At 45.1% G+C, this 13,172-nt stretch overlaps 1 protein-coding gene across 1 annotated transcript; it reads right to left on the reverse strand.

Annotated features, from left to right (window-relative positions):
- Positions 1-1,773: 1,773 nt before the first annotated feature.
- LOC125506562 ((+)-menthofuran synthase) lies at positions 1,774-3,722 on the reverse strand. The gene is made up of 2 exons (XM_048671353.2): positions 2,591-3,722; positions 1,774-2,508 (listed from the first exon to the last, which is right to left on the reverse strand). The coding sequence occupies exons 1-2, from the start codon at positions 3,560-3,562 to the stop codon at positions 1,882-1,884; spliced, it is 1,599 nt and encodes a 532-aa protein (XP_048527310.1). The 5' UTR covers positions 3,563-3,722; the 3' UTR covers positions 1,774-1,881.
- Positions 3,723-13,172: the final 9,450 nt, after the last annotated feature.

The raw sequence follows: 13,172 nt of genomic DNA on the forward strand, positions 1-13,172 counted from the left end.
ACAGGAAAGAGGCAGACCAGATAGAACAGACAAAAACGACTGGAGACAAATTTAAAAAAAAAACTGATCCTCTATTTGTATACACTAGCACATATGCCCATGTGTTGCAAGGGAAGAGATAATTGACATGTCCACTGAAATATCCGTCAGCACGGCCCAACAACGTTCAAATTGGGCCCGGCCATGGCGGAGAGGCGCATACTAAGGTCTAACAGAAATTCATGTCAGTAGTACATTAAGAAGCATGCTACGCATACAATAATTTTGGTACTTTATTTTTACAGTGATTCTGGTCTTAAAGAACTTAATTTTCAAAGAAAATATCATACCAATGAATTATTTGTAAGTTGAAGCAATGTTTGAAATTTGCACCAAGTCATGAGAAAAATCTCAATAAAAGGATTCTATTAAATACGTTTTATGCCATCTTTACATATGCTTGAAGATTAATAAAAAAAAGAATGTATACGTCTTAGCAAAACTACCCTAGTTCATTGCATGCAACTCGACACTCATATAGCGCCTCGCACCGTTTGGTTGTGTTATTTCTGTTGCACATAACGGTCACACACTGCATAGCAACTTATATGCGTCCCCCTCCCATGTCCCTCGGTATTAGTTCCTTCTCATTATTGCATTGAATGCATGCCATGTTCTTGGTCTTAATACCAATTTCTTTGCGTTATTCTCTCCTCCATTTTTTTTGAATATCCCATCATTTTTTTATCCCCACTGGTCATGCCCTTTATTCTCTCCTTTTTTTATTACTCATATATGCCCATTGAAGCCGATCATCCATACTCTCTCCAATCCATATAGGCCCTCCTAACATACTTCATAGATATAAAGGCTATATATTAGTTATATTGTGTGTTAGCATTTTCCAAAATACACCATTGCAATTAATTAGGTTAATTAAGGTTATGCATTAAAAATAATTTTAAAGTAGTTAACATGAAAAAATAATAGCACGGTTGGAAACTACGCATTTTTTATCAACATACATATATAAAAATAATAATCTGAGTTACGGTTGCAAAATTATAGTATGATAATATTTAACATCTCTGTAAATAATAAAAGTAGGGACCTAGACAGACTGAAAACATAGCGAATTGGGCCTACTGAGGCTAAATGCGGAATACTAACCAGCGCCTAGGCGCGCCAGATAGCGACTACCGCAGTTGGGCGAAGCCCAACAGAGAAAGGGCAATTAATATTGAACCGCGGGTTATTAAAATAAAAAAAATCAGGGGCTATTGTGTAAAAATGCTGACGGTGAACGAGTAGAAACGCTCCGTCCCTCCGAGTAGGGCATTTCGGTGCCCAGGCTTATCTGCATCCGGTTAGAAAAAATTCGTAAAGAATTCAGAAAAATACAAAAAATTCCAAAAACAAAATCTGCGGTAGACAATTTGATGCGTGAGACCCGCTCCAAGTTTTAAGTCATTTGGGCATCTGAGCAGCTCTCAGCAAAAAAGACAAATCGGGCCAAAACAGTACGTGAACAGTAAACATTTTTATAGACTCTTAATTTGTCTTTTTTGATGAGATCTCCTCAGATGTCCAAATGATATGAAAATTGGAGCGCACCTCAGGCATCAAATTGTCTACCACACAAACAATGGATTTTTTTAGTATTTGTTTTGATTTTTTTCATCAGCGCGGGTGCAGATGAGCTCAGATGCAGAGATGGATTTTTGCCGTCCCTACATACTTTATTAGTACGTTAGGTATAGATGTATGACGTTGCATTGCTACAGAGGACAAGCATATTTGATATCTTCTTGATATTAGAAAAATGTTGTTAAAGAAATAGTTGCATCACATAGCTTTGAAATTTCTATAATCAATTCGAGGAGCACAACATGAATCCGAACTTCACGTCAATGCCCACGGTGCAGCCAGGACGTGAAGCGGAACCCTCTTCCGCGAGGTGATCCCAGGCGCCTCCTCCATGTCCACCACCTCCTCCGTCCCGCCCTCCGGCAGCGCCCAGTCGAACCGGCCGACGAGGTTGGCAATCGCGATCTCCACGATGGACATGGTGAAGTTGATCCCCGGGCACACCCTCCTCCCGGAACCGAACGGTACGAGCTGGAAATGCCGGCCCCGGAAGTCCACCTCGCCGCCGGTGCCGAGAAACCTCTCCGGCCGGAACTCCTCCGGAGACTCCCAGCTGCCCGGGTCCCTTCCGATGGCCCAGGCGTTCACGATCACCATGGTCTTGCTCGGCACGTCGTACTGCTGGATCCTCGTCTGCTCCATGGCCTCGCGGGGGATCAGCAGCGGCCCCGGAGGGTGCAGCCGCATCGTCTCCTTCATCACCGCTTTCAGGTAGACCATCCCCTGTAAATCTTCTTCGGTGATCATATCGGAGTTGGTGCTTACGGATCTACTCCTTAGCTCGTCTTGTAGCTTTTCCATGGCCTCCTTGTTGCGGAGCAGCTCTGCCATGGCCCATTCGAGCACGATGATGGTGGAGTCTGCCCCTGCCCCGAACAGATTCTGCGTGTCCGGCAGGAAATACGACGTGAATTTTTAGGTAAAGTCACAGTCAGTCAGTGAGTGACGCATTCAGTGCGCGTACCGCTAGGAGCCCCTTCACGTTGTCCCTCGTGAATCGCCGCTCCGTGGACGCGCCGCCGGTGCCGGTGCCGGAGGTGTTGTTGCCGAGGGACAGCAGCACGTCGACGAAGGTGCTGTCGTGCCGCCCCAGCGCGTCGCCTCCGTGGACTCCGCCCATGCGACTCTCCGCGGCGTCGACGATCTCCTCGAGGACGGCGTCGATCCTGTCGAACGCCTTGCCGACCTTGTTGTCGGTGCCGTCCAGGGCGCCTACCCACGCCAGGCTAGGGAAGTAGTCGCCGACGTGGAACGTGCCGAGCAGCGCGTTGCCCTCCTCCAGCAGCGCGTCCACCTTGGCGCCCCACCCGTCGGCGCGCGTGGCGGCGCTCGCCCCGAACACGATCCGCCCGATCACGTTCTTGGCGAACACGGCCAGGAGCTCGCTCAGGGGCACGACGCGCGCCTGCCGCCGGACCTTGTCCAGGAGCGCGCCCACCTCGTCCTCCCGGACGGCGCGGTAGGCGCGCACCCTGGCGGGGCTGAGGAGGTGGAGCACGCAGGTCTTGCGGGCGTGGAGCCAGTAGGGGCCGTGCGGGGCGAAGGCGACGTCGGTGCAGCCGTAGAAGAGCTTGGAGGGGATGGCGAGCGAGGGGCGGGTGGCGAAGACGTGGTCCTGCGCCAGCATGACCTCCCGCGCGGCGTCGGGCGAGGACACGATGACGGCCGGGACCTGGCCGAGGCGGAGGAGCATGACGGGGCCGTGCGCGGCGGCGAGGGCGGCCAGCGTGCGGTGCGGGAGGCGGCCGCCCGCGAGCTGGTGCAGGTTGCCCACGAGCGGGAGCCGCCACGGGGAAGGCGGCGGGGCGGACTTGGAGTGATGGGAGCGAGCAGCACGGAGGAGTAGCGTGCAGCACAGGATGGTGGCCACGGGGAGGAGGAAGAGGAGGACGGCGTCTTCCATGGCCGGCCGCTCTCTCGTGGACCCGTCTTCCATGACGGGGTTGGCAGTGTTAACTGTTGACAGGACAGGAGTGGTGCAGCTTGTTGAAGAGCGGCTGATGCCCGGCCGGATTTGACGGATCGAACATGGAGCAGCAGCAGACAACTACTATTACTATGAGAAGAAAGGTGGGAAGCAGAAGCTCGATAATGGCCACACCGATCGGGCATGTGCCATTTAATACTCTACGTGCGGCACTGTGTATCTTCTAGGTAATGATATGATTTTCAATGTTGCACTCTGATCAGCATGTGCTGCATGGGGACGCCCGTGCACATGCATGCATGGGAGGAATCATTACAGATCTCCACTAGCACTACAAACCCTCAAAATAAAATAAAAATCTCCACTACTACGTCCCTCCCAAATATTAAGGGCTAAATCTATCTCGATGCTATACCCATAAGATCTTATATCGATCCATGTAAATTTTTGCTTTATGCTTGTTCTTTATTTTATTTTTCTTACGTATTGTGTCACTTGAGTTTCGGTCAACTGAGACCTAGCTACGCTAACTTCAACATAAATCATCAAAACGGCCGTCATGAAATATTCGTGACACGTCCCGAAAATGACCGCGAACAACTTTAGGGATTCAGAGTTTGTCTTGGGGTAAAGACTTCTTTGTTTTGTTGAATCAGCAATGGAGGCCATCCAACCGGAATTGTCAAATAAAGAGGATACTAAATTTTCATTATATTTTGGAATAATATTTATACATAGCAAAAGGACTGGGCGTTGTGATTCTAAGTCTGACAGTAAAATAGGGGGTATGTATGGAGAGCCAAGATCCTAGCTACGGTGAAGTTGTGCACGTGAGATTTACGAGTTCAGGCCCTTCGCGAAGGAAGTTAGAGGGGGTGCGAACCCTTGTGCCTGAGGAGGGGGGTGACTTATATAGAGTTCGCCAGACCCCTCCGACCCTCACTTACACAGGGTTTAATGTACATAAAGATAGGACGTTACTGGTAACGCCAACAATAAAGGCATATAAATGATCATTAAGACTACGGAGTGAACGCCTGACCGTTGTCATTCAGAGTGACCTCAGATCTTCTGTTCTCCGAGTGGTTTCCAGTATGGTCGAATGAATATATCTTGGTCGAATGGAATTGGGCTATCCGGGTGAACTCTCAGTCGAGTGGGTTTGTGTCCTGTGGTGATTTCAGTCGGTAGAATCCGTTGTCCTTTAAATGTCCTTGACTGTAGGGTGCTTAGATCAGGTCTATTGCCCTACCCTAGGTACATGTCATCGTCATTACCCCCCGAATGGTTCTGGGTCCGAGTGAAGATGGAGTTGAAGGTGGTTTCGACAAAACTTTCATGCTTCGGAAGCATTTTACTTGGATTGGCGAACCATGCAAAAACTTCGACTTCATTTTCAGTCGCCTTGAGCCATTCAGAAGTTGTCGAGTGAACTTTGTTGATAAGCTTCGAGTGTTTAATATGGTATAAAATCTTCGGCATGATTGACCGCTCTGTCGTTCCTGGATCTCGCGTGATTCAAAATTTGGGGAAGCGCGCGGGGCGGAGAGGGCCGCGGTAATCAGAGTGGATTAGGCTGGGGCGCCTCGATCCCCGCGCCATCTTTTTCGCCACGTACCGCGCGCGCGACTATTGCGGGATTTGACAGGATTGCTCGGGCCTACAAGTCAGTCACTCCGCGAACAAGCCCATATAAGGCATATGGGCCGGTACCTTTGCACTATGCGCCCCATTTCCTTTCTTCCTCCTCTGCTTCTCCATTGCGCCCGCCTCCTCCCTCGATGCCGCCGCCCGGCCCAAGCGCAACCCGCAACGATGGCGAAGGACAAGACGGCGGCCCTGGAGCGTGCGAAGAAGGCGACGGCGAAGGCAAAGGGCAAGAAGACGAGCCGGGGCGGGTCGTCGTCGAGATCTAGCCTGCCGCCCGGCTAGATCCAGGGCGACTGGATTCGATCGACGATCCAGCAGGAGGGCTTGGAGGATCTGGTGGAGGGGGGATTGATTCCCCACGACTCCTGGCAGCTTCCGGAGGACGAGACCGAGCCGCAGCCGCAAGAGGGTGACTGTGTCCTTCTCGCCACTCACGTCGACCGCGGATTCTCTTTGCCTCCACATCCTTTTTTCGGGGTTTCCTGCATTTCTTTGGAGCCCAACTTCATCACTTATCTCCCAACACTATCACATACCTTGCTGCATTCGTGTCCATGTGCGAGAACTTTCTGGGGTGTCGACCGCACTAGGGTCTCTTCAAGCACATTTTCACTTGTCGTTCTCAGTCTGTAAAAAAGGCTAATCCGAGTGATGAGAGGACACATGTGATCCAGATGTGTGGAGGTTTAGGAATCCAGATGAGGGGTAAGAGCACTTTCCCAGCTATGATTCTTCCCGAGTCAGTCAGAGGTTGGCAGTCTACCTGGTTCTACTGCAAGCACTAGCCGACTCCTGGACAGTCGACTGGCCTTCCCCCATTTTCCATGGGTCGAGTTGAGAAATCCTGCCCCTTGAAGGTGAATCCAGCTGAAAAAGCGGAGGTGAATATGCTAGTTGATCGAGTAGTCCAACTTGTCCGTGATGGGGTGACTGGCATGGACTTGCTAGAGGTATTCCTCGGTCGACGTATCCAACCACTCCAAGCCCGCGATCATCCAATGTGGATGTACTCGGGTATCGAAGACATCATCCGGATCCACCCGGAAGAAGCCGATGAGGAGACGGTGGCGCAGTGGTTGCAGGGCATCACCGGCAACAAGGACAACCCCAGGGGGTCTAGGAGGCTGATACGTCCATTTTGCATCATGTTTTTATACCGATAATTATCGCATTATGGGCTGTTATTACACATTATGTCACAATACTTATGCCTATTATCTCTTATTTTACAAGGTTTACATGAAGAGAGGGAATGCCGGCAGCTGGAATTCTGGGCTGGAAAAGGAGCAAATATTAGAGACCTATTATGCACAACTCCAAAAGTCATGAAACTCCACGGGAGTTATTTTTCAGAATATATAAAAAATACTGAGCGAAGAAAGTACCAGAGGGGGGCCACCCACCATCCACGAGGGTGGGGCCGCGCCCTACCCCCTGGGCGCGCCCCCTGCCTCGTGGGCCCCCTGGTGGCCCTCTGATGCCCATCTTTGGCTATATGGAGTCTTTCGTCGAGGAAAAAAATCATAAGCAAGCTTTTGGGAAGAAACTCCGCCGCCACAAGGCGGAACCTTGGCGGAACCAATCTAGGGCTCTGGCAGAGCTATTCTACCGGGGAAACTTCCCTTCGGGAGGGGGAAATCATCACCATCGTCATCACCAACGATCCTCTCATCGGGAGGGGGCCAATCTCCATCAAAATCTTCACCAGCACCATTTCATCTCAAACCCTAGTTCGTCTCTTGTCTCCAATCTTTGTATCCAAATCTCAGATTGGTACTTGTGGGTTGCTAGTAGTGTTGATTACTCCTTTGTAGTTGATGCTAGTTGGTTTACTTGGTGGAAGATCATATGTTTAGATCCATTATGCATATTAATACCCCTCTGATTATGAACATGAATATGCTTTGTGAGTAGTTACGTTTGTTCCTGGGGACATGGGAGAAGTCTTGCTATAAGTAGTCATGTGAATTTGGTATTCGTTCGATATTTTGATAAGATGTATGTTGTCATCCCTCTAGTGGTGTCATGTGAACGTCGACTACATGACACTTCACCATTGTTTGGGCCTAGAGGGAGGCATTGGGAAGTAATAAGTAGATGATGGGTTGCTAGAGTGACAGAAGCTTAAACCCTAGTTTATGCGTTGCTTCGTAAGGGGCTGATTTGGATCCATATGTTTCATGATATGGTTAGGTTTACCTTAATACTTCTGTTGTAGTTGCGGATGCTTGCAATGGGGGTTAAGAATAAGTGGGATGCTTGTCCAAGTAAGGACAGTGCCCATGCATCGGTCCACCCACATATCAAATTATCGAAGTACCGAACGTGAATCATATGAACGTGATGAAAACTAGCTTGGCGATAATTCCCATGTGTCCTCAGGAGCGCTTTCCTTCATATAAGAGGTTGTCCAGGCTTGTACTTTGCTACAAAAAGGATTGGGCCATCTTGCTGCACCTTATTTACTTTTATTACTTGCTACTCGTTACAAATTACCTTATCACAAAACTATGTGTTACCGATAATTTCAGTGCTTGTAGAGAATACCTTACTGAAAACTGCTTATCATTTCCTTCTGCTCCTCGTTGGGTTCGACACTCTTACTTATCAAAAAGGCTACAATAGATCCCCTGCACTTGTGGGTCATCAAGACTTTTTTCTTGCGCCGTTGCCGGGGAGTGAAGCGCCTTTGGTAGGTGGAATTTGGTAAGGAAATATTTATATTGTGTGCTGAAATTTACTGTCACTTGTTACTATGGAACATAATCCTTTGAGGGGCTTGTTCGGGGTATCTTCACCCCAACCAGTAGAGCAAAGTGTTGCTCCTCAACCTACTGAAAATGTTTACTTTGAAATTCCTTCGGATATGATAGTGAAACTGTTAGCTAATCCTTTTGCAGGAGATGGAACATTGCATCCTGATTTACACTTAATCTATGTGGATGAAGTTTGTGGATTATTTAAGCTTGCAGGTATGCCCGATGATGTTATCAAGAAGAAGGTCTTCCCTTTATCTCTGAAGGGAGAGACATTGACGTGGTATAGGCTATGTGATGATATGGGATCATGGAACTACAAATGATTGAAATTAGAATTTCATCAGAAGTTTTATCCTATGCATCTTGTTCATCGTGATCGTAATTATATATATAATTTTCGGCCCCGCGAAGGAGAAAGCATCGCTCAAGCTTGGGGGAGGCTTAAGTCAATGTTATATGCATGCCCCAATCATGAGCTCTCAAGAGAAATGATTATTCAAAATTTTTATGCTTGGCTTTCTCTCAATAATCGCTCCATGCTCGATAGTTCTTGTACTGGATCTTTTATGATGAAGACTATTGAATTCAAATGGGATTTATTGGAAAGAATTAAACGCAACTTTGAAGATTGAGACCTCGACGAAGGTAAGGAGTCAGGTATAACACCTAAGTTTGATTGTGTTAAATATTTTATGGATACCGATGTTTTCCGTGAATTTAGCACTAAATATGGACTTGACTCTGAGATAGTAGCTTCTTTCTGTGAGTCCTTTGCTACTCATGTTGATCTCCCAAAGGAGAAGTGGTTTAAATAAAATCCTCCCACTGAGGTAAAAGTAGTTGCTCCTATTAAAGTTGAAGAAAAGACTATCACTTATGATGATCCTGTTGTTCCTGCTGCTTATATTGAGAAGCCACCTTTCCCTGTTAGAATAAAGGATCATGCTAAAGCTTCAACTGTAGTCAACAAAAGTAATATTAGGACACACAAACCCCCTGAGCAAGTTAAAGTTGAACCTAAAATTGCTATGGTTAAAGATCTCTTGGCCGATAATATTGATGGGCATGTTATTTACTTCTGCAATGAAGCTGCTAGAATTGCTAGACCTGATGCTAAAAATAAACATACACCTGTTGTAGGCATGCCTGTTATTTCCGTTAAAATAGGAGATCATTGTTATGATGGCTTATGTGGTATGGGTGCTAGTGCAAGTGCAATACCTCATTCCTTATATGAAGAAATTATGCATGATATTGCACCTGCTGAGATAGAAGATATCGATGTTACCATTAAACTTGCCAATAGAGATACTATTTCACCGGTTGGGATTGTTAGAGATGTTGAAGCCTTGTGTGGGAAGGTTAAATATCCTGCTGATGTTCTTGTTCTTGGTTCCCCAGAAGATAGCTTTTGTCCCATCATATTTGGTAGACCCTTCTTGAACATTGTTAATGCTAGGATAGACTGCGAAAAGGATGTTGTTACTATTGGTTTGGGTGATATGTCATGAGTTTAATTTTGCTAAATTTAGTAGACAACCCCGTGATGAGGAATTTCCTAGTAAAGATGAAATTATTGGTCTTGCTTCTATTATCGTGCCTCCTAGTGATCCTTTAGAACAATATTTGCTAGACCATGAAAATGATATGTATATGAATGAAAGAAGGGAAATAGATGAAGTATTCTTTAAACAGGGACCTATTCTGAAACACAACTTGCCTGTTGAAATCCTAGGGGATCCTCCTCCACCCAAGGGTGATCCCGTGTTTGAGCTTAAACCATTGCCTGATACTCTTAAATATGCTTATCTTGATGAAAAGAAGATATATCATGTTATTATTAGTGCTAACCTTTCAGAGCATGAAGAAGAGAAATTATTGAAAACTCTGAAGAAGCACCGTGCTGCTATTGGATATACTCTTGATGATCTTACGGGCATTAGTCCCACTCTATGTCAACACAAAATAAATTTGGAGAAAGACGCCAAACCAGTTATTGATCACCAACGACGGCTAAATCCTAAGATGAAAGAAGTGGTAAGAAAGGAAATATTAAAGCTCCTTGAAGCAGGTATAGTTTATCCCGTTGCTGGTAGTCAGTGGGTAAGTCCTGTCCATTGTGTCCCTAAGAAGGGAGGTATTACTGTCATTCCTAATGATAAAGATGAATTGATTCCGCAAAGAATTATTAAAGGCTATAGGATGGTGATTGATTTACACAAATTAAATAAAGCTACTAAAAAAGATCATTACCCTTTGCCTTTGATCGATCAAATGCTAGAAAGATTATCCAAACATACACATTTTTGCTTTCTAGATGGCTACTCTGGTTTCTCTCAAACACCTGTGTCAGCTGATGATCAAGAAAAGACTACTTCTACTTGCCATTTCGGTACCTTTTCTTATAGACGTATGCCTTTTGGTTTATGTAATGCACTTGCTACCTTTCAAAGATGCATGATGGCTATATTCTCTGACTTTTGTGAAAAGATTTGTGAAGTTTTCATGGATGATTTCTCTGTTTATGGATCTTGTTTTGATGATTGCTTGAGCAACCTTGATCGAGTTTTGCAGAGATGTGAAGAAACTAACCTTGTCTTGAATTGGGAGAAGTGCCACTTGATGGTTAATGAAGGTAGTCTTGGGGCATAAAATTTCTGAAAGAGGTATTGAAGTTGACAAAGCTAAAGTTGATGCTATTGAAAAGATGCCATGTCCCAAGGACATCAAAGGTATAAGAAGTTTCCTTGGTCATGCCGGTTTCTATAGAAGGTTCATTAAGGACTTCTCAAAAATTTCCTGGCCTCTGACTAACCTATTACAAAAAGATATTCCTTTTGTCTTTGATGATGATTGTGTAGAAGCATTTGAAATACTTAAGAAAGCCTTGATTTATGCACCTATTGTTCAACCACCTGATTGGAATTTACCCTTTGAAATCATGTGTGATGCTAGTGACTATGCTGTAGGTGTTGTTCTAGGACAAAGAGTTGATAAAAAATTAAATGTTATTCAATATGCTAGTAAAACTCTAGACAATGCCCAGAGAAATTATGCTACTACTGAAAAGGAATTCTTAGCAGTTGTATTTGCTTGTGATAAGTTCAGACCTTATATTGTTGATTCTAAAGTAACTATTCACATGGATCATGCTGCTATTAAATATCTTATGGAAAATAAAGATGCTAAACCTAGACTTATTAGATGTGTTCTCCTGCTACAAGAATTTGATTTGCATATTATTGATAGAAAGGGAGCTGAGAATCCCGTTGCAGACAACTTGACTAGGTTAGAGAATGTTCTTGATGACCGACTACCTATTGATGATAGCTTTCCTGATGAACAATTAGCTGTCATAAATGCTTCTCGCACTGCTCCATGGTATGATGATTATGCTAATTACATTGTTGCTAAATTTATACCACCTAGTTTCACATACCAGCAAAAGAAAAGGTTTTTCTATTATTTAAGACATTACTTCTGGGATGACCCACACCTTTATAAAGAAGGAGTAGATGGAGTTATTAGACGTTGTATACTTGAGCATGAACAGGAACAGATCCTACGCAAGTGTCACTCCGAAGCTTATGGAGGACACCATGCTGGAGATAGAACTGCACATAAGGTATCGCAATCCAATTTTTATTGGCCTACTCTCTTCAAGGATGCTCGTAAGTTTGTCTTATCTTGTGATGAATGTCAAAGAATTGGTAATATTAGTAGACGTCAAGAAATGCCCATGAATTATTCACTCGTTATTGAACCATTTGATGTTTGGGGCTTCGATTATATGGGACCGTTTCCTGATACGTCTCCAACGTATCTATAATTTTTGATTGCTCCATGTTATATTATCTACTGTTTTGGACATTATTGGACTTTATTATCCACTTTTATATTTTTTTGGGACTAACCTATTAACCGGAGGCCCAGCCCAGAATTGCTATTTTTTGCCTGTTTTAGGGTTTCGAAGAAAAGGAATATCAAACGGAGTCCAAACGGAATGAAACCTTCGGGAACGTGATTTTCTCAACGAACAAGACCTAGGAGACTTGGACCCTACGTCAAGACACAAAAGAGGAGGCCACGAGGTAGGGGGCACGCCTACCCCCCCCTCCCAGGTGTGCCCTCCACCCTCGTGGGCCCCCTGTTGCTCCACTGACGTAATCCTTCCTCCTATATATACCTACGTACCCCCAAACGATCAGATACAGAGCCAAAACCCTAATTCCACCGCCGCAACTTTCTGTATCCACGAGATCCCATCTTGGGGCCTGTTTCGGAGCTCCGCCGGAGGGGGCATCGATCACGGAGGGCTTCTACATCAACAACATAGCCTCTCCGATGAAGTGTTAGTAGTTTACCTCAGACCTACGGGTCCATAATTAGTAGCTAGATGGCTTCTTCTCTCTTTTTGGATCTCAATACAATGTTCTCCCCCTCTCTTGTGGAGATCTATTCGATGTAATCTTCCTTTTGTGGTGTGTTTGTTGAGACCGATGAATTGTGGGTTTATGATCATGTCTATCTATGAACAATATTTGAATCTTCTCTGAATTATTTTATGTATGACTGGTTATCTTTGCAAGTCTCTTGGAATTATCAGTTTGTTTTGGCCTACTAGATTGATCTTTCTTGCAATGGGAGAAGTGCTTAGCTTTGGGTTCAATCTTGCGGTGTCCTTTCCCAGTGACAGTAGGGGCAGCAAGGCACGTATTGTATTGTTGCCATCGAGGATAACAAGATGGGGTTTACATCATATTGCATGAGTTTATCCCTCTACATCATGTCATCTTGCTTAAGGCGTTACTCTGTTTTCATTAACTTAATACTGTAGATGCATGCTGGATAGCTGTCGATGAGTGGAGTAATAGTAGTAGATGCAGGCAGGAGTCGGTCTACTTGTATCGGACGTGATGCCTATATACATGATCATACCTAGATATTCTCATAACTATGCTCAATTCTGTCAATTGCTCAACAGTAATTTGTTCACCCACCGTAGAATACTTGTGCTCTCGAGAGAAGCCACTCGTGAAACCTATGGCCCCCGGGTCTATCTTTATCATATTAATCTACCAATACTTAGTTATTTTCTTTTGCTTTTACTTTGCATCTTTATCATAAAAATACCAAAAATATTATCTTATCATATCTATCAGATCTCACTCTCGTAAGTGGCCGTGTAGGGATTGACAACCCCTTAATGT

The sequence above is a fragment of the Triticum urartu genome, chromosome 5A (assembly GCF_056163025.1).
Source record: "Triticum urartu cultivar PI428250 chromosome 5A, HENAU_Tu73, whole genome shotgun sequence".
In the NCBI taxonomy this organism is placed as follows: domain Eukaryota; kingdom Viridiplantae; phylum Streptophyta; class Magnoliopsida; order Poales; family Poaceae; genus Triticum; species Triticum urartu.